This window comes from Ischnura elegans, chromosome 2, assembly GCF_921293095.1.
Source record: "Ischnura elegans chromosome 2, ioIscEleg1.1, whole genome shotgun sequence".
Classification (NCBI taxonomy): Eukaryota; Metazoa; Arthropoda; class Insecta; order Odonata; family Coenagrionidae; genus Ischnura; species Ischnura elegans.
In genome coordinates this window covers 31956009-31978046 of record NC_060247.1, presented here as the reverse complement: position 1 = coordinate 31978046, position 22038 = coordinate 31956009, and the positions used below count along the sequence as shown (strand labels likewise).

General features: G+C 34.7%; 1 protein-coding gene across 5 annotated transcripts in view; it reads right to left on the bottom strand.

Annotated features, from left to right (window-relative positions):
• Window positions 1–234: 234 nt before the first annotated feature.
• The window catches only part of LOC124153551 (cilia- and flagella-associated protein 58-like), a 34160-nt gene continuing 12356 nt past the window's right edge, over window positions 235–22038 (bottom strand). For 4 of the 5 annotated variants that reach the window (XM_046526780.1, XM_046526782.1, XM_046526781.1 and 1 more), the window contains 15 exons: window positions 21155–21370; window positions 20846–20991; window positions 20412–20586; window positions 17952–18128; window positions 15174–15311; window positions 14558–14819; window positions 14016–14154; window positions 10673–10868; window positions 9447–9555; window positions 8706–8884; window positions 8409–8581; window positions 8025–8187; window positions 6418–6642; window positions 1256–1366; window positions 235–1143 (listed from right to left, as the gene is read on the bottom strand). In XM_046526780.1, coding sequence (XP_046382736.1) covers window positions 1012–1143; window positions 1256–1366; window positions 6418–6642; window positions 8025–8187; window positions 8409–8581; window positions 8706–8884; window positions 9447–9555; window positions 10673–10868; window positions 14016–14154; window positions 14558–14819; window positions 15174–15311; window positions 17952–18128; window positions 20412–20586; window positions 20846–20991; window positions 21155–21358 — 2529 coding nt within the window. In that variant the 5' untranslated portion in view covers window positions 21359–21370 and the 3' untranslated portion in view covers window positions 235–1011. Of the gene's footprint in view, window positions 1144–1255; window positions 1367–3531; window positions 4158–6417; window positions 6643–8024; window positions 8188–8408; window positions 8582–8705; window positions 8885–9446; window positions 9556–10672; window positions 10869–14015; window positions 14155–14557; window positions 14820–15173; window positions 15312–17951; window positions 18129–20411; window positions 20587–20845; window positions 20992–21154; window positions 21371–22038 lie in introns of those variants that run through there. The other variant, XM_046526779.1, reaches the window with a different exon arrangement.

The window sequence follows — 22038 nt, the reverse complement described above, 5'->3', positions numbered from 1 at the left end:
GTGAACCTAATACTGACCGAACAATTATTTATGAAACTTTAAGGCTTTCAAAAAGCAGTATGATGAACTGTATAAACTGGTTTTGAATAAAAAGGTGTAAATAAGCAAGACAGTACACTTCATGGCCTCAGCAACCTTACATGAAGCGAAATTTGAAGCAAAGCGAAACTGTTCCAAGCTCTCACAGCTTTCAAGCACTAACAGGTATTGAAACAAAATCACAAAAAGTCCCAATTTCTCTAATTTAAGCTAAAATGATCCAAGGAGATTTTTATTCTTTTTCAATTACAATTTTTAAAAATCTACATCTCTACAGCGATTAATGAAGCTTGAATATAACAAACATTGTAGAAAAATTAATGCAAAAAATGATGGTACTAAGTATAAACTTCAATGAGGACACATCTGCAAAATTTGTCATTTCAATACCAAAAGGTATGATCAACAATTTAAAAAGAGAAAATTAATTAAGACATTATTTTGGAAGCTAAATTAACCATTTAAAGCTAGCAATACGATTATATGCTAAAATTCAAGTCCCAAAAAAATATAGACGAGATGCAAAAATTTAACTGTTCTATAATCCAGTGGCGTAACTAGAGAGGGTATGGATTACCCCACCCCCCCAAAGCCTCAGAGGAATAAAAAAAATATTTAAAACTATTTTCTAGTTTTGACATGCAATAATTGCATTTGCATAAAGTTAAATCTTTAGTGCTAAAATGATATAAAATGTAATTCTAGGCATATCATTCAGCAAAAATTTTCTCGCACCCCCTGGGGTTGCCTCCCCAGGCCATCCCATTCCCCCCAAAACATATTCATAGTTATGCCACTGCTATAAACAGTTACATATTAAACAGTCAGCAGAAAAAAATCAATCTACATATATTATTAATAAATTTAAGTATTTCAAGAATATATTCAAGTTTTTTCTCAGCCACGTATGGCATTGAAGGATACCTGGAGTTACAAGGTCAAAACTCAACTACTTTTGCTGTAATGAGCAATTTAACTTTTTTGTGGAACAGAAGTGTTAAATCCACCTCCCATGAAATGAGTCTTCTTGCTAGGAAGGGGAGCTGACTGTGATCCAACCGGAGACTTTCGTTGCCTTTCTTTTTTTAATCTATCACTTCTCTTCTGCAATGTAGTGAATGCCAATATCTTAGAAAAGCAAGAATTTGTTAACATATGAAATTATAAAAAACATTTCTCTTTTCACTCAATCAAAACCAAAAATACAAATATATACCTTTTCAATAACAGATTTCCTGACAAAGTGAAGCTCCTCATTTGCTCGTTCAAGATTAAATTTGTATTCTGAAGCTTTTGTCTCATACATATTTAACTCAGCCTCAAGAGCCTGCAAAATAGTAATTACCTTGATTGGGTATTTATTTCACCATTTTTTCATTAATTAGCACAAGTCGGTCACGTACCATGACAGACAGCAATTTGACGATTTCCAAAAAATGTGAGACACAAATCTTTGAGTACATTGAAATGACAAAAGTTAACTTCATTCAAAAGTTCTTAGCATAGAGCACAGCAAAAATTTTTGTACAAAATTTTCTCTGACAGTAAATGGGTAGGAGGTATTACTCATCAATAATTAAATTGACAACTCTATTTTATGGAAGAGCGGAAATTTGAAGCATAATACATAGTTGATTTTTACGGCAACAATGAAAAAATTAGAACCACAATGTATTTTTAATTAAAATGATATATATTAGCTGCTTCAAAAATATTATGCACAAATTTTAATATTGAAAATAGTAAACAGTCACTGCCTCAACTTCTGAATTACACAGTATTAAAGAAAAGGCATTCAGAAAAATGAATCCGTATTAATGATGAGAGGTATTTAAAAATGGATACTCAAGCCTTGGGTAAAATTAGACTCTTTGGACCTTCAGAGTTATTTTAGTCTTTTATCAGGGAGGATTCCTGTATCACAAGCCAGCGTTAAATACCTGCAATATTTTACTAGGTTGTAGATAAGAATGTAAGTGGTGCCAATGAAGGAAGACGTTGATGATATGCTTGTTATTTAATAGTATTCATTGACACAAACAATTAGCATTCATTCAAATGTGCCCTAAATATAATACGTACCAGTATTCCAAAATACATGGAATCACTCTTAAATGGGAGAGTTGAAATACAAGTGAAAATGCTATCTAATAATAAATGAGTATGAATATTGGTTTTCAGTTGGAAATTTTAATGTCTACAATGAATGTACATGAATTGTTAAAAAAATGCCCAAACAGCAAAACATGCATGTGTATCTGAAATGTTCATGGAAGACTGCCAACACATAAATATACACATAATAAATTTTCATTAACACACCTCAAGAGTATTTCTCAGCGGTAGATTACATAACTCCAAAAGCCCTCAGCATATTTTTACCTAGATAATATATATCGACATATTTCCCCTGTCAACTATAATGATTATAGATTAACAGAAGCTGTTAAGTTGATAAAAATAATAGTACACTATTACAAAATATAATTTTAAAATAATACTTTCTAAAATATTAACAAAATACAAGATTTATGTTCATATTCATATCATAATTTTAAAGGAATGGCATATTTCTTGTAATAATGACCATACTCTACTGCTACACTATTAAGCACCGGGGAATTATGAACACACCATTTGGTACAATGATTCCTACTTCCAACATCACCCTGCTTTGTCACATGAACCTCATGTATCAACAGAGAAGGAAAGAATTGTATTTTACTCATAGAACACTTCTCTTTTTTGTGCTACATATGTATCTCCAGCTCATAACTAAAAGACATTTATATATTTAGAAATGAGACCCCCACTATATAGTATAGCATTAAACTATACACAACATATTTCATTGTAAAGGCTCCAGCAAGTTAGAGGGGGGACTTAATGGATGCAAAACCCGTTAAAATGTTTAGGACATACAATTAAGGGGTCCACCCACTAAATAAACCTTTAATAATGCACTCCCCATTCAAGTATATTCTGTATGTAAACATTTTCTAACTACGACCCAGGATTATGAATCAGTAACAGAAGAGCATAAAAATCAAAGCGAATATCCTTCAATTACATTTTTGAACTATCATGACATAGTACGGACATTAATTCTGCAGCATGCTTTGAGATTTGACATCACTGGAAGGAGCCCCTTCATCAAGCCCCTGCTAGCTTGTCAAAAAGAGCTTCCAGTGTGTACGAGTAGGTACTATCTAGTGAAGTGTCATTCCATGTTTTCGTCTTACTATCCACTAATTACAGTTTGGAAATGACTGATTTGTTCAGCTATTGCATTTATTTAATAATAATAATAATGCCGTCTTTCCTACAAGTGAATTTGGGACTAGATAGTCCTCTCTTACAATTAACTTGTTTGGGAATCACATACATCCATGCCCTGGATGGTGGTCAAACCACCCAGGCAGGATTCGAACCCGCGACCTCTAGGTTAGCAGTCGAGGACTTTACCCCGGCGCCACCGAGGCCGGCAAAGGGGAAGTAAAAAGACCTAGCAAAAAGAAAATGAGCTTAATACTGGATTAGTTGAATGAAAGATGACCGATTCTGCATTTATTCGCCAACATTGGGAAAGAAATATAATATGCAGGGCAGAAACATAAAAAATAACCAACAAAAAAAAAACAAAAAATTTAAAACCTAATCCTGAGAACAGGAAAGTGAATCGTAAATAAGCTGTGAGGCAAGGCGACAACAAGCCTATGGAGCAGCGATCAATGTGTGGCCACCAAATCATAGGCTGGAAGCTTCTAGATGTGAACATGTTCAAATCCATTTGCTGCAAGATGAGTCATTAGCAATGAGTACCCTCTCTCATGAAGTGATTACTAGCTGCTACTTGAGTAGAATGCAGTAACAAAAATACCCCCATTTGTGAAATGGCCTCTAGCCAGTGTTACCATGTCCATAATTAGCAATGTATGAACAAAATGATGGAGTAGAGATAGCTGGCAATGAAATGTCAGCCTTTACTAATCCCAGGGTGATTTGTAAAACTCAGCAAAAATTTTTAGAAATAAACATTATAAATGTAGTCATTTGAGCAGAGCACCCCACTCAGGAGCACCATAAGCTGATCACTTGATTGGAGGCAGAGTTGAGACCTGCAGCAACAATCAGGCAGGCAGTATATTAATTCTAGAAGGCACAGTGAAATGGTATGTCCTTCAAATAGAGTGAGACATGTTAAAATAACTTCACTAGAAGACATTATTATTACGTATTAATTGAAGTCATGAATCTCATAATAGCTCAAGTCCATTCAGCAAAGTTTTGAGGCAAACCACTAATACAACACATATTCATAGCTCCCAAAGCCATCACATGGACTCTTACCAATGAATAGATGTGTGACTCAAATAAAAATGTATCCATAGAAAAAAGCGGAATACAATCTGGGCAAAATGATTTGACCCATCCAGAGCAAAGTGAGAGACTTATTTGTTTCTAATGGGTTTTTACAGAAATAACGGGCATGAAGCTTACTGTAATTAAGGTACTTCTATGAGTCATGGAGATTTATGGGATGAATACTAAAAGAATGTGATCAAATATCCTCATATTAACAAAAACCAATTACAGCAGACTCCCAATTATCCAGCAGCGATTTCTCTGGGTTGCGGATTATCCGTGCATGATTTTCACTCTCACTCAATTTTTTCTGCGATCTTTATAAAAAAAAAATAAAATCGGATGCAAAATCATCAGAATTACTACATTAATGCTAGGATACACCGGGCTTATTATTTCCGTTAGAATACACTTCTAGAAACGGAAGTGATCCAAGTGAACGGAAGTGTTTTCCAAGCCTTGCAATGCACAACCGCGCTCCATGATCACGGATACACGTCCCGCAGCAGTTGCAACCTGGGTAACTTATGCGAGACGCAACTACATGGCGTGGTGCCTGACAGTGTATTTTCCGACGTCGAGCAGTGGTTTTGAAGCGTTCGTGCAAACCACTTTTCTGTATCCGTGACCACAAAGCCACAGATGTGTGGTTTTTGAAACTTACATGGTGCATCAATAATACGAGTACAACCATATTATTACCACTAAAAAGATCGCGAACTGGCGAAGAAAGCTCTCATTGAGTCTAAGAAGTACTCTAAAATAACAGAATAACTACATAAATAATAATAATATATTGTTTGTTTTAGGTAAATTATGAACATTGCAAGACATTTAAGTGAAAGTTTGGGTTATGCGTGTTTTCCAATTATTCGTGCCGTCTCTCCCCATTATTAGCCCGGATAGTCGGGAGTGTACTGTATGTTGTATGAGCAACAAAGACAGCAGAAAATTATACCGCCCTTCTTACACCGCTCACCATGACTTGAAAGCCTGTTGACAAAATTCAGCTATCTAAGCTAAACAAATAGCAACAGATTTTCCTGTAAAACGAAATTTTTTTGACAACTTCAAGCAACTTGTCGGTGAAGATACAAAGCAGAGAATGCAAATTGTAGGTATTTTTCCTGTGGCGGAGGGAAAAATGATGGAGTTGGTATAATTTGAACTTTCAAACTTACCAATGGCAGCTCACAATTCTGACCACAATGCCTTCACTTCAGATAACAGTAGAGGGTGTAGATACTGATTATAATAGTAATTATGAAACCAAAACTTAAATAATGTAAGCACGAAACAAACTTACTTCATTCATGATACATGCTACCTGAAATTTAATAATTTATCTTTTGCCAAAGTAACTCTATGACTAAATTAGAAATATTTAATAGTTTTTTTTCTGACCTATCCTTAGCATGGATCCTTAGCATCATACAAAAACATGCTTATTTCTTACAACCGTGGTTTCTATAGCCCCCTGTGTAAATGTAAATGATTTTCAAATTATGGTCTCATAATGTCATTTCTCCTAAACATGTGGAAGCACCAAGAATGGAAATACATTTCTTATGCATAAATACCTTAATGGATTCTCTGAAATGATGCAATAATAACAATATCTGGGGAGGTACTGAAGTAAGGTCTTCATTTTTTCATTTTTCTGGATGTTAGTCAGCGTGGCCATAAGAGACCCATAGGGAAAGGCTAGCTATTTACCAATCAGTACCCTCCCAATTTTTTTCCTTCCAGCTCCCCTCAATGTTTCAAAATGTGCTGACTGCCAATGACTGAAAGTTATCGTAAGTGACCCAAGCACACAGAACTTATACTATAATGTAAAAAAATCTAGTACCAAAAGTTAAAATTTCAGAAAATAAAGTGATAATGAACAATATATAATATTTAATATATAAAAATCAGGCATTCTTATCTGCAAGCATAAAATTGAGAAAAAAATCACAGCCCTAACTTATTTACCTGATAAAACAAATAATTTGAAATTGCCATTTTTACCTTTGCCTTGCGTTCCTGTTCCCGCAATGATACCTGGGACTCATAAATCTTAAAAGCTGCTTCAGGCCCAGGCAGTTGTTCTATCATTTTCTGCAGAGCTTCATTCAATTTTTTGGCTTCATTGAGTTGCTCGTTGCGCTCTTCACAATCAGCAGCCAGGCTCAAGATTCTTTTTTGCATTAACTGCACTTTTTTAATCAACTCATAGGCTTCTGGATCTGAGCCCTAAAACATTGAAGTAAAGCCAAAGTAAAAAAAAGCTAAAGTAAAGCTAAAAAACTGACTTACATGAGTGTATCTTTTTAGAACTGTCAAAGACTTAAGCTAAGACCTTGACGTCAAACTCTGATGAGAAATTCTGACTGAAGGAGTTAAAGCTACGAAAAACAAGCTAGAATTTTAAATCTTCCACTTCCTTCAAGTTTTTCGATAAAATAACACTGACCACGGAACTTCCTTACATCATATTTTTCTATGTTATATAATTAAAATCATTAAGAAAGACTTTTGCTACACTGCAGAGAAACTTCTATACAAAGCAAGGTATGACAAATGTATGTATAACGGAGGCATTGATTAGTTAGTAACATGACTACAAAATCTCAAGATAATCCTTGTAAGCTTTTTTTCATGCTGATAATTCATTAGTGATGATAGCCATACCCTGAGCATTAAAATCAAAGAGAAAACTCAATTATGGAAGTACCACAAGATACCTTAAATGATACAACCCACACATACCTACAAGATACCCACACATACCTTAAATGACAACTTAAGCCAGTGGCACAAACCCATTTTAAAGCTCTCCACCAAACAAGTCCTACCCTTCTCACAGAAATGCAAAGATTCATGCAACACAAGACTACATATTTCAATAAAAAATACTGATTTTAAATGATTACACCACTGAAGTTGGTCAATGCAACAAGAATTACTTTCTAAATGTTTTTAAAAAATGCAGTGATACAAATACTGCTTGTGTTTACTATCCCCTACCCCAGTTCAAAGTTCAAAAAATAATTTTATGGCAAACTAAGGTGTTTCCAAACATTCCAATCAGCTAGGATACAAGCTTGTTTCCCTGTTCAAAAATTCTGAAAAGAAATAATTTTCAAGGCATTGTATAACTTAAACTCATGGCACTTCACTCACTGTCCTCTGAACTCCCCCATGGAAGGCTGAGATGTCAATGAAGGGAAATGGCTTCGTCAATTAGTGTCCGAAGTTTAGAGTTTGTCCAGAATGTAATATACACCCATGACCCACCAATGGATTCAACCGCCTTCTAAACCCAAGAAGGGAGATCCAGCATTGTAGGAAACATGTTCATGGCTATTGATTTTGATAACTTCCCAGTGTTCAAAAAAATTTGAATGTCAAATTTTAATGTGAGAAATCTTGAAAGTAATTTTTCTTGCATAGATCAAAATCAATCGGAGTAATAGAAGAACAAATACGTGCAGGTTAGCATTACATTTACCAACTTATTAGCAAAACATAAACAAGGTTAAACAAGATTAAAATAGAAAATGATACAAAAAAGGATACATAACTGGGACAAACAAAATTAAGATTTAAAAAGGAATACTTTCAACTAGTTTTACCTCCAACTTCCTCCATCGATGAATATTCATTGGATTAGTGAGCTCTTCCTCCAATGCCTTGCTTTTTAGTCTTTCCTGCATTAAATCTCTTTCCAAATGGAAAACTTCTTGTCTGAGATCAGTTGAATTGTTCAAAGCACGCTCTAAGAGACCTTTCTCCTGCCTGCATTGAACAACGATGTCCACAGGTTTTAGGAAAAAGCAAGTAGTGAATAATAAATAAAAAATTAAAATTAAGACAATTACATAGCATAAAAAGTAGGTAACACTCCATTCAGGCAAAACAGTATAAGCTAAATTAGAAAGTACATACATATAAAATCAAGACATCAGTATTTACAATGGGAATCTTTTTATAAATCTATAACATATTGTTTTGTATACCTCACTCTTTTTATTTCAATTTTTAGTAGCCGAATGTCTTCCACTCTTTGATTGTACTGAGTTTCACCTCTTTGAAGAGAGAACTGCAATATCTTAACCTTTTCCTGAAGCAGAGATACTTCTTCATTTCTTCGAAGAAGCTGAGTTCCCAATAAATCCCTTTCATTGAGAAGCTGCCAAAAATTGATCACAACAAAAACGGTTAATATATTATATCTTTAATTACCACAAACTGACCAGCAACACTAATATGAATTGCACTTAGGTTATTAGAAATAAAAGAGAACATCCAGTCACCTGATCTATTTCTTTTTTCCGCTTCAAACTTTCTGATTCTGTCTCAGAGAGTATTTTTTGCATCCTATTTCCCTCTTTCTCAAGTTTTTCCATATTCTGTTGAATGTTCTGTAATTCACAATGAAGTTTATGGCTTCTAATTTTAAGGTCTTCTCTCTCTTTCTCAGCCTTTTCTCTTTCTGAAAAAATGATACATAAAAAAATATTGCCAATCACTAGTTATGATTCGCACTATATGTCATGCTCATTTTCAGGGGCTTCTACTGAGCTCCCTATCACTAGTTTTTGAAAGATTACTAAAAGTCAATCATAAAAATAATTATGAATACATAATTACGTGAAATATACACACAAACAATGAAACATATAGAGTTAGAATTAATTCGTAATTTCAATGATACTTATGTGATTAATGTAAAATCACCTCTTTCATCTCTGTCTCATAGCAGAGAAATGGAAAGTAAAAACGGCAATGGGAATTCAGGGACTTCATCCTTTATCTTTAGATTTAACTTGAGTGATTTCCAAACCATGCCAAATATGATTTTTTTTCAGTTCTGAAATACCATAATATCATACCCTATGGGTAGAAAGCATTTCTTTCACAAAATTCAATTAAACCTTTGTAAAAAATGTTTGGATCACTGAAAGCCTAAGAAAATGTCTATCACTGCCTTCTTACACTTGCTTATCATTATCTTCCCCTTGGTAAATCAATAATGAAATGAAAATACTAATTACCTCCAGTCTCTTTGGATAGAAGCATTTCCTTCATTGTGATCTCCTCTTTTATCTGTTCAACTTGGTGGGTCATCAGTTTCAATGTCTGTTTAAGCTCAGTAATTTCATCCTATAGTGATAATCAGTAGGTAATATCAGACTTTCAGTAAGTTCAACCTTAACTAAAGAAATACTGTCAAAGAAAGGAAGGAAGATCTCGTCTTGGGCCTATTTAAATACATATCTGTAGGAAAGCTAAGAATTCACAAGATATACAAATATTTTACCAGGTACCAGAGTTTCATTGGAAGCTGGTAGTATGTATATCCATTTTAAACAAGTTATCCCTATTCTTTTCAGGTTCTCGAGCTGCCCAAAATAGCTCAAATATCTCGGGTCAAAGGTGATCTAATGCAGGTTAATCTTTGTAATATTAAATTCCACCACCCACTGCTCTTGAGAGAGCAAAAAGGTCAATGTTGACTCAAATTTATAGAGCATTTTAGTAAAAAAATCATCCAAGTGTGTTGATGAATTGTACTTGGGAAAGAGAATTATTATGAATGGTAGTCAATGAAGAGGAAAACATTACTGCACAATACTAAAAATATTCAGTTCTGTAGTTTACTCAAGGAGGCTCAATTTGGGCAAACCATGAATTTTTGATGAGTTCTCCAAAATTTTTCTAACTCTCCACAAATATATGGTGCCAGCACAGTCAGTGGCTATTAAAGCTTTTCCTTTTAAATATTGTAACAAATTAATTTTAATGTTAGTACATTGCCATTCCGTTCTACTATGAATATTCTAAAATTTTCTATTGAAAACCCAAGCTACCACAGGAACATTAGAGAAAAAAATTATGAAAATTGAGAAGTACACTGCTTACATGGCATGACACAAAGTACTTAGAGCCAGTTTTACATGGGGAACGTACCTACTTGGACAATCTGACGTACGTCTGAAAGCACATTTCAAATTGTGTCGTGTAAAGCGGTGAATTGCTGGAACAAATGCTAGAATGCAAGATAGGAATTAGGCCATCTTTAATTTCATCCATGCATTCATGCAATTGCATGCCAGATTGAGGAAAAATACAGTTCTGAGTTGTGCAAGTATATGCCCTATATAAAACAGACTAATGGAGTTGATTAAAAAACAATCTGTGCAATTGAACATCAAGGCTAGAAAACTTTGATCTCTTAGGGATAAAATATATTTAAGTTATTTGTTGTATTTTTACAAACCTTGGCATCCATCAATTGCTTGCTGAATATATTACGCTCAGACCAAACAGAATCAAATAGATTCTGCTGCTGTTTCAATTTACATTCTAATTCATTCATGTGCTTCTTGCCTTCAGATATTGTTGTTTGAGCATTTTTAAGTTCCTGATTTACAACTTGAAACTCTTTATTAATATCAAAGAGTGAAGCTTGAACTCTAGGATGAGAAAAAGAGGAATTATGAGAGGAAAATATTGCTTAGTCAAAGAGAAAAGTCAAAGTAGCATAAAAAATAATAGATTTCATTCCTGTCAACCCGCATGTTTATGCACAGATTCCCACTCCACTTTTCTCAGACTATTCATACCATAGACAAGGCATAGATCTTTACATTATTATGTACTTATTACTTGATACTGCCCGAAAACATGAGTTTGTGGCAAGATCTCTACCCAGCTCCGGCGAGATGTCAATCAGCTAAGCCCAGCACCGATCAGTCTGGTGCTCCACCAACACAAACTCTCGTCACTGTTGGGGCAAGTTACCACACAGCCTAGCACTTGGCCTTGGTGAGCTCTAGACTTTACTCCTGATCAATGACAGGCAACTCAGCACCCAGACTGCATCTTCTCCCAGCAAAAAGCTACACTAGCCTCGATGTTAACGTTCTTTCACAAAGACTACAACCTGGGTAGTCATTTAGTTATGTCCAGCAATTTTAACAGTGTGGTCACACATATGTATTGTATTTGAGATGCTTAGACTCTTCAATTGAGAAATCACATCACACATTAATATGGCTGTGGCTGATGTTAGTTTAGCTGACAGTTATTCAAGTTTCACTTTGTTTCACTTGACCTCAGACCAAATGGGATACAATAAGGGTCTGTTTTGATCCAGAGAGCGGCATAAGCAATATACGGATATATCTTTCTCCACCTCCATTCCTCTGGCAGAGAAGTGACAAAGCTCATGGAATAAGAATATGCATGCTGGTACGGCTATCATGTACAATCACCACTGATTTTATTAACATAATAGAAATAAACTTCTTTCTCACATGACCTTGGAAGCAAAACTGTCCAAGTATGTATAAGGCTTTTTAATGGATCATATGCATTACTGTCATTTTGTTGGTCGGTATAAAAAATAAGAGTTATCAAAATTCTGGAAAAATTTTACAATAGATACTCCTGCAATTTAGAATACAGCATTAGAAATCTCCAATGATAAGTCACTTCACAATATTTTTGCAAGACCCTTGCTTCTCATCTGCCGGACAGTGTGTTACACTGGAAGTTCCGTTCACACTACTCTAAAGCAGGGATACAGCCATCTCTGAAAACTTTCTGCCTCTGACAGGACATGACCCTGGGTCCACAGGGCGTGCAGCCTTCGTGATGCATTAGTTTTGCATGCATTTGCTCCCTAATTATAGGGTTAATTTGGATGACTTTCCTCAGGTATTTCATTTCTTCAATCTCCAATCTTGGGTTTGTCTATAGGTGGTAAATGAATTTCCTGAAAACTGCTTTTAATGAGTCAACTTTTTTCAAAAATTGGCTTCTCTTCAAACAATTAGTATCACCATTCCGAAATTTCTCCAGTATGATAGCCTTGCAGCTTGGTGCCAGAAATGCTATAGACATTCAACCGTGGGTAATGTTGTGCAGGAATGCAAAATTATGTACTTCTCTTAAAGTAACACATCATCTGTGGTGTTGCTTGTGAGTAAATAAGACTATTAGGCATCAATTTCTTGCCTCCAAATGACTAATTGCAACGTGGAAACAAACCGACCCCTATTGGAAAGGATTTCATGCTAAATGCCGAAAAACCTCACATATGAAACTTCCTCACTTATGAAACTTTTTTCGGTTTTCCGCTGAAAGTTTCATAAGTGAGGATCTACTGCACGACAAATTTGGTTTCATTCTTCTTTTTAAACTCGTGCATGTCATCCTATTGCCGAAAACTATCGAGACATCTTCGGGTCCAGTAAGTCACTCACCTAGCATTTGTTCTCCAGAAACAAAGAATTATAGCAGATAAGAAGGTAAGATGAAAAAGGTCAGTGGGTGAGATGGAGTAGGGATAAAACATGCTTCCATTGTTCTCGTGTAACTTGATATTTTCCTTCAAAGATAATGATTTATGGACTGTGTGGTCTCAGTAAGGAAAAAATCAAAGGCATGGGATGGGTAGTCACAATTGACATGGTTGTTATCCCATGGCGTTGACATTCTCCCAATGGTTGTTCAATCTCTTTGTAAGAGTCACACTATGTGCCTGTCCTATTATGCCGTAAAAATTACCGCAGCTGAACTTCTTTTGCATAACCCCTACGAGAGGTTTTAAACAAAATAGTTCATAAGTAGGACAATCATCGCAGTGCAACAGCACATGCGAAGGTAGGTAAGATCAGAACTCTTTCCACTCCCTTGTATGGGACACTGCATTCACTGAAGCATAAATTTAAAATTTTGGATCCAGATCTGGAGTCTTCAGCGAATTCGGACCCAAAGTATCCAAAGAAGGGCAATATCCGTGGATATTTGGATCCAATACACCTGATCCAACCATCCTCAGTTTTGAAATTCACGAATGTGGCCTTAAAATATCTAACATCAATAAAGGAAGCCAAATATCATCAGAAAGTATACATGGCACTACCCCAACCTCTCGGAAACTTAATGACTGATAGTATCTATACATGTATGCATGTACTATAACTTCCAAAAAATTAAAGTATGTTTGCCAATCTGTTATTTAAATAATAACTGAAAATTAAAAAAAAAAAACAAGTCAGCCTCAAAATACCTTGATTGATGGAATTCCAAAATGAAATTCTAATAATTGAATCTGAAGTTTCCACCACCTTTTTGACTTCATTTTTAGAAGAAATATTTCTCAGTAGTCCAAATTAGACCAGGGCAGTCCATAGGAGGGCTACACTCCCAAACTTCTCAAAAGAAATATTCTAAATTGGTAAAAGAGAGAGGGGAAAAAAACAAAATAGAAGGCCGATTGAAAATATCATGCATAGTGAATTTAGGATGGTCAACCAAAAGCAAAAACAATATGTATACATATAAGTTAACCAAAATCAAATCTCATTTCATTCAACTTGCAAAAGAACAAATGAACGAAGAAAAAATATTTAAGAAAAGCATCTACCAACTGGTTAAATCAAGAATAAACAAATTACTGTCATTCAAAGGTTTTCTTGAAATGACAGGTTTTCATTTCACTACGGGGAGCTTCATACTAAGGGTCATCACTGTATTTTTCAAAGACTGGCAATTCTTTTTCAGTACTATAGTCAGCACCATAAAATTGATGATAAGCTAGACCATAATCTTACCTGTTATTTTCCTTCAATAACTCTTTAACTTGGGAGGTCTTCTTGTGGAATTCCTCAGTTAACTGATTCATATTCTTAATAAGTACATTTTTGTCATGCTTTTCAGTCTTGAGCTCTTCAAGCTGCTTTTGATTTACCCCTAAAATTTGAATAGCAGTATAAAAAATCAGTTTGATGATGTGATAATACGAGTACACCATATACCTGAATGAGAACAAAGAAAAAATAGCAACACAAAAAAAATGTAAAGACATAAAAATAAAATTTTCAGTGAAAATCATGGAAATTATGGTGCAAAGACAATTATTGTTTAAATACATTTTCCTTTTTATTTTCATCATTAATCAAATGTATTCATCACAAAGAAGCATTACTTTCCCACGTAAGTTTTCAAAATTACGACACCAACTTTGAATTTCCATCATCTCAAATTAGTATAAATACAATAAGGTAGATGAGACAATATTAAGAATCCAAATGGTTTGTGATGTTTAAATTTTAACATATCTTTTGAAGGTAAGATTTACTGCAACTGTGTTCACCTGAGAGCCTGCGAATCTGAATTTTCAAAGTCTCCTTTTCCCGTGTGATTTCCTCCAAAGATCTTTTGTTTGCCTCTTCTTTTTTCTGCATTATTTCCACTTCCCTTTTGTACAGTGTGACCTTCTCTTGTTCCTGAGCCAGCTCAATACTTATCATTCCCTTGGAGTTTTCGAGAGTTTGAAGCTTTTTTGTCACATAGTCTGCTTGCCGATTTACTTTGGCAACTTGCTGGCTGAGGTAATCTATTTCCTCAACTTTCATCTGATCAAAAATATAGAGTATATAATTCTCATTGGTTTACGGTAAAACACTTAAAAAAGTTCACATTCAAATTAACCAGAAAATTAACAAAATAATCTCAGAATTAAAGGCAATAACAGTCAAAGATGCAATCGTGTGTTACAGGTGTACAGCTTTGTACCACTCCAATCTGATAAAATCATAGAACATCCAAAATTTTGACAATAAGAGGGCTGAATAATAGTATTTATGGTAGGTGAATTTGCAGAACAAAAGTCTAGTTACTCTGTGGACCAATCAGCTAAGAGAGAAATATTACATGAATAATGAATGAATGAAACAAATACATAGGTATCTTAATTTCTCATACCATACCTTGTTCTGCTTGGCAATTTCATTATTTTCGGTCTTCAGATTCTCCACTCTAGTTTGGATTCTAGTAATTTCAACTCGAAGAGATCTACATTCATTTTTCAGCTTCTCATTTTCTCGAGTCTTTACTTCATTTTTGGACTGGAAGAAAATGGCATTCCTCAGCATAACATGCAGTGATCACAACATGATTTAATACCAAAGCAATTTATAAAGCATGTAGTAAGATAAAATATTAAGCTTTGACTGGATTGAAACTGAGAATATGTGAGGAGGAAACCATTAACTCATTATTCTAAATATATTTCAATATATAACTTTCACCAAAAATTTCCATGGGAAAAGTAATGGCTGGACTACATGTACACAGGGTAAATTAGCATCAATAACAAACTCAACAAAAATGACTGCTTTGCCATTTCAATTTTATTTTAAATTCATCAAAGAATATTATAGTAATTGCTGTAACTCAGCCAGCACCTCAGCAGGATAAATGTTAAACATAGTCAGTATTTCCATAACTTTTCAAAACAATGAAGATTCAAGTATTTAAATTGCTACACTGTAACAGATTGCGGCTGCATTATTATGACTTAGGATGCTATTTGGGCAAAATATTAAGCCCTCTGATACTGCATTTCAAGTTTGCAGCCCTTAGCAGAATTTGGGGCTACTTTATAGCATCAAAAATTATGCTAGCCAAATGGTGGCATAATTCCTATTGCAGCCCTTTATGAGCACATTTCTAACACATGGATCAGAGCACTCAATTGCAACCATTGTGAGAGATACTGAAAATGGCACAAAGGACACTTCTGTTATATATCTTAGTGAAAATTATCATAAAGAAAAATGTATGCTCTGGTTAAAAAGGAGAGCAATCAGGGATCACTCGAATGTGAAGAAATAGGGAGATACATGCCTATTCCAACTATAAGAACTGGTGTTGTTGAGGGAACATCTGAGTGGCTTAAAAAATGCTGCACACTCATGCATAATGAAAGGGTCAATTTACACTGGAAAAGCATTTTTATGTTCATTTTCATTTACTTAGGGTACATGGAAATTATTTAGAAAGTTTTTTCTTGACATCAGATGACAAGTCATTGATTATTTTGATTTTCGAGCAATGGTCAGCTAAGGTTTTACATACATTTATGTAGGTGCTATGTAATTGCTTTAAGATCCCTGGCCGAAGGATCTTATTGAAGTTGGTAAAAGAAAAGATATGAAAAGAAAGCAAACTGTGAGTACGCTGGCTAAGCTCGGTGACATTAAGTAAATCATCATATAGTATGTGCATTGTTTCCCTTTCCCTCCTGCATTCACAACTCTTTTTTGACGTCTTATATTTAATTTCAGGATTGTTTTCAATCTTTGGCACTTGGATCTACACTTAATCAAAGAATATTAAAAATTGGCATTCGGCTTACGATAAACACTGTTATACAAAAAATATATTTTAGTCATACTTCTATGGAATAATTACAGTTATATTAATTATATATCTGAATTATTTGTATTGTAACATTTGCCCTACTATAATTCTGATACTGCCCAGAGGTTTCACTGTGACATTATATGTAATACTCAATCGAAATCAGTGTAATATAATGCAGTACACAATAAAGAATTATAATAGGCTTTATATCAATACGGAAATAGCAGTGGTGGGGATAATATCATAAAAATACAAATAGAACTGTAAAAGGACTTACATTAAGAAAAAAATGACCTGATGATCTATAGCTAAATTACAAATTTAGATTAAATGAAAGGAAGGAGGATTAAGATGTGGCAGCCGCACCTCCTGCCTCACCGCCACACCGCTTGCCCGGAGGCAACTTAAACCGCGCTCCATCATCGCTTCTCCTCAACAGGCCAGATAGCCCAGCAGTAGCACGGTCGCCTCCCAAGCGGGCGGCACCAGGGGCACCGGGTTCGATTCCCCGTGCCGGAAAGTGTAATTATTTGATTTTTTCTTGCCTTCTAGAATTCCTTTCTAGAAATTTCTTTCATGTTCAAGAACATTAACATAGAAGATTCTGGAAGTGTACCCATAGAATAAATACTGCGGCCTTTCGGCCGGCAAGTCAGTCTGGAATTGTGATCGGATCAATAAACATCGTCCAAACCACTCCAGTGCCTTATCATTGCTAGCAGACTACCCCGACGCCTGCTACAAAGATATGGTAATTTGGTTCCATGATAATTGGATTCAATAATAAAAGGATATGATTTTGGATATGCATTGAATATGCAAACACAGCATTTCACCAATAACTGCATTACACACTTCAGAAGTAACTCAAGAATTGCAAACAATAGGATGCAAAGTATTACAAATGAAAATTAAGATGAAAGCAAATGAAGTACATAGAAGAAAATTTTGAAATTTGATATCACTTTCAAATATGTAGATTTGTATAAAAGATAGCTTACCCTACATCACAACACATACTAGTGCTCCACCTTAGGTATTAGGCAACAAATTAGCAGGAAAAAGAAAGGAATAACTACTAGTATGAAAGGAATAACATGCTGAGCATAAACTTTCTCTTCTATATACAAAAACCTCATTCAGATGGAGTAAAATTGTAAATAGCCCATGCACTATTGATGTACTGAAATTCGTATCCCTTTTAATTCAAACCAAATTTGCTGTAAGAAAAGTTAAAAAACTTGGAAAAAAGCCAACTTTTTCACCGCAGAAATGAGTGCATATGCAATGAAAAACTGTGTAAAAGATATGAAGTTTTCATAAAAAATTTTTCCACATACTAGTTCTTCTTTCAGCCTCTTTTCAACTTTTTCTAGGTTTTGGGAAAGATTTGTAATTTTGAGGCTAATAGCTTTCAGCTCTTCCTCTTTGGCCTTCAATTCTTGTTTTGCAGTCTTCAAATCTAACACTAAAATATCCATTTTAACTGAATTGTCCTTTATTGCTCTGCCTTTGACCTTGAAAAAACAAGAAAAATGGAGAGGTTACTCAACAAAGATAATCATCTTTTCAGAACATTTTGTTCCTCACTTAAGCCAAACAGGAGAAATTTCACCATTTCTAGAATACTAAGTATTCATTCAATGTCACAACAACTCAAATTGAGGATAAAAACCTTGAGAAAAATCTTAGGTGGCAACCGCTTGTTCCAAAAATAAAATAGCAGTTTGGAGGGGTGGCCACTAAATAGGGTATTTCTGGGTAAATTACCAAACACCAATAAGCATTTATAATCTAAGGGTTTAATCTTATTTTCAACCACCATTGACTACATATTTGGTTAACTACAGTGGAACCTCGTTAAAGCGAGTACGGGCTATAGCGACACCCCCGCTATTACGAGAGATAGCCGATGCACCGTCAATTGGCCCTATAATAAGCGTGTTAAAGAATTCGTTTTTACGAGACCCTTTCGGTGTTGGCTCTCGCCATAGCGAGGGTTTTACCGTCGGAAGACTTTCATGAAGTCTCCTTAACCTCTGTAATTGCTAGCGAACTGTTAGAAATGAAGTTAATGGAGTGCTCAGTCTCAAATTTGTGGTAAACTGTCGTTCGATAAATATAATGATTGACGAAACAATGCTTTGCATGATTTTTATTCAGTGCGGCGCTTATAAATTGTTTGAATAGTTAGTCGTTATTTGAGTAAGGAAATTTAGTGATGCAAAAAAACATCGCCTTTCGTCTGGATTTATGCTTACGTTTATCGGATAGATGTTTATCTGTCGCCACACCACTCCTGTTCCTGTATATCTGTTCGCAACAGGTATATTGGCTATTATTTGCTCCACCTCCGGTAAAGCGACAATTCGCTATAGCGAGTGTTTATTAGTGCACCGTGGGGTGTCGTTATATCGAGGTTTCACTGTATTATATTAACTGTCGAAAAAATTTGCCAATGCAGTAAGTGCTTCATTTCAACCAGTTCCATTTCCTCTTGAATAATTACTATATTTATAACTAGCCCACCATTGGTCTATGTATAGTATTACCAATGCATTCCTCTCAATTTATTAGGAGAAGGATTTTAATTTAAAAGTGAATTCAGTCACACCTTTAGTTCTTGATTTTATTTTCTTCCCAGTCTTGCAAATTGGTATCCCGGGTTTTTATAATAACAATTACAGATCTGCATCCTTCCACGCTTAAAAAGTTTTTCGTAATTTTCCTAGCTAACACTCCTTTCCCACTATCTAAAATGACACTTCTCCTCTCCTTAAACGACAGCACAACTTTGTCTCTTCTACTCATTTTGCAATGTCATTACTTATATAGAATATGTACAACATGCCAAAATGTCACAAATTTAAAGCTTACACTGATGAGAATTCCCATTAATTTTTCATTTGCATATAAAAGTGTAGGAATAGCTGTTGCATTTAAAATGGGTAACAGACATTTTCGAAAGCTCTCTCACCATTTGCTATCCCCATTACACCTGTAATCTTAGTTTTGTCAGTGTCCATACTGTGCTCGTGTTCGGAAGTTGTGATTGGACTGAGTAAACCTTGAAGAGAATTCTTGCAATGAAGGAGGTTGCATCCCATGAAATGGTAGTTTTGTTCCTCTGTACGAGAACACGATGGACTACGTACATATTTTTTAAATTTCTCAATAGCCTTGACCTCAAAAGAGCTTATAAAGAGCTTAGATGCGCTTATTGCCACTAGGAGGGATCTAAAAATGATGCCACTATCATCTTCATCATATTCATGCTCTTGTTATAATGATTTCAACTTAAGTTTGGTAAAAATTTAAACATGCATTGTTGCTTATTTAATTTATTGAACGTATTTAGAGGAGTGTTAGACCAATATTTGCTTTGGTAACTTGCATTATATCCATATCTATCAAATTTTTACTTTCAACATCAGTATATTTGACCATTTGCAGTAGTTCTTTGGTTGATTGTGAACTTGGATAAAGTACAAGTCTATGCGAGTCTCGAGTTTCCGAGATTTGAGTGAGATTAAAGTAATGCCCAAATTCCACTTGATTTCCATATCAACATATGTACATGAAAAATGAGGTTCTCACTTGATTTGAGTAGTTTCAATATTTCCTATCACATTACCAGTGAGAAAAAATTTGTGACCACATGATTTTTCCCCCTATGAAACATTCCTTGACTTAGCTAATTCACAATATCAGCAATACAACTTGAAGCATTCATGCCATTGGAAAACATGATGCTTCATTTACATTAGAGATACAAAAAATAAAAGCTAATATAAATTTACCTTCAACTCTTCTTCCATTTCCGCTGTTTTCTTGACAGATTCTGCATGCTTCTCAAAGAGTTCATCAAATTTTTCTTTCAAATCTGTAATGTCTTCAACAAGGCCAGCCTTTTCTTTCACCAATCGATCTCTTTCTCGTTGTAACAATGCTTTGTTTTTAGCTGCAGCTCCACGCCTAGAATCACACGACTAAGCTGAACTAATTTCTCTACATGATAACCAGAATACCACCAAAGGTGCTGAGCACAACCTATCAATTACTGATAATTTTTATTCAAGAGAATCAAGCATATTTTCTTCAACTTGATTTTTTGCAGCTTAAGAGTGATACATAATTCTTAATTAATAAATTATTTTCACAAAATAACCACATTGGAAAGACTTAATTTTCACTACAAATGAAATTATCAGTGGGTTTATACAAACTCACTCACTCCTCGTCTTCCATATCTAGTTGATTTCTTAACTCAAGTTCATGAGATAGTTTTGAAATTTGACCTCGCAGATTTTCTAACGTTTCCTGAAGGTTCTGCTCTCTCACATGGGCTGCATCTAGGTTTGTATGAGCTAAGTCTAGATCCTACATTGGATACAAAACTCCATTAAGCATTAAGATGAAAAAACCACCACGTAAACAACGCATTATAAAAACACTCAAAAACTATATCAGAGGTAGAAAGATGGAGAATAAATTTACCTAAAAAATTTAAACATAGAATATCTAAGAGTATCACAGGATGTACCTTTTTCAGGGCCCCAATAGATGCTTGATATTTTTCAGAAGCCTCCTTTGATAACACTAGCCTCTCCTTACATTCTGATAAATAATTTTCAAGTTGCATAACAACATCTTGAAGCCGGCATTCATTGTTGTGTACATCAAGCAACTTATTGTATATTTCACCATATTGAGCAGCAAACTTCCCCTTCACATCTTTAACTTTCATTTCTTCCAGAACCTAAAATGAAATACATACATGTAACAAGAAGCACAGCATATTTCACCAAATAACTGAGACAAAATGCCAGTTTGCAATCCACAACATGAAACCCTTAAGGGTTCAAAGCCTTTTTCTCAATCAAGTAAAAGTTTGTTCCAAATTTTATATTCAAAAAAACTTAGAAAATCCTTTCTTTTGGTAAGTAAATGCACATGAGCAAAAATAATATAAGTACAGATGAACATATATGCACATTAAGGAGAAGATGCAATCAAAATTCTAAATGGTATCATCACAAGATTTTTGTTCCTGAGGAGATCATAGTTATTGGCTCTATAGCACAAATACATTACAAACATTGGTTGCGGTCATAACGTTCACTATTAATTCAAAAAATCAAATGGATACATAATACGACACACTTGTCCAGGAAAAGAACCATTAACGAAAAGAGGTAGCTAAAACACATACTATTACTTCACAAATCAACACAAATTATAGTCACAATTGTCCACGGTTACTACTCATGAAGAAATATCAAAAGGGATAACATACAGCTTACTTTGCCATTCAATTACGAACAAATTGCGAACACAATTAATACCGTATTTATCAGAATATAATCCCCCCTTTTTTCCAAAAATGCCTATGGTAATAGTAGGGGAGACTACATTTATTCAAATGCA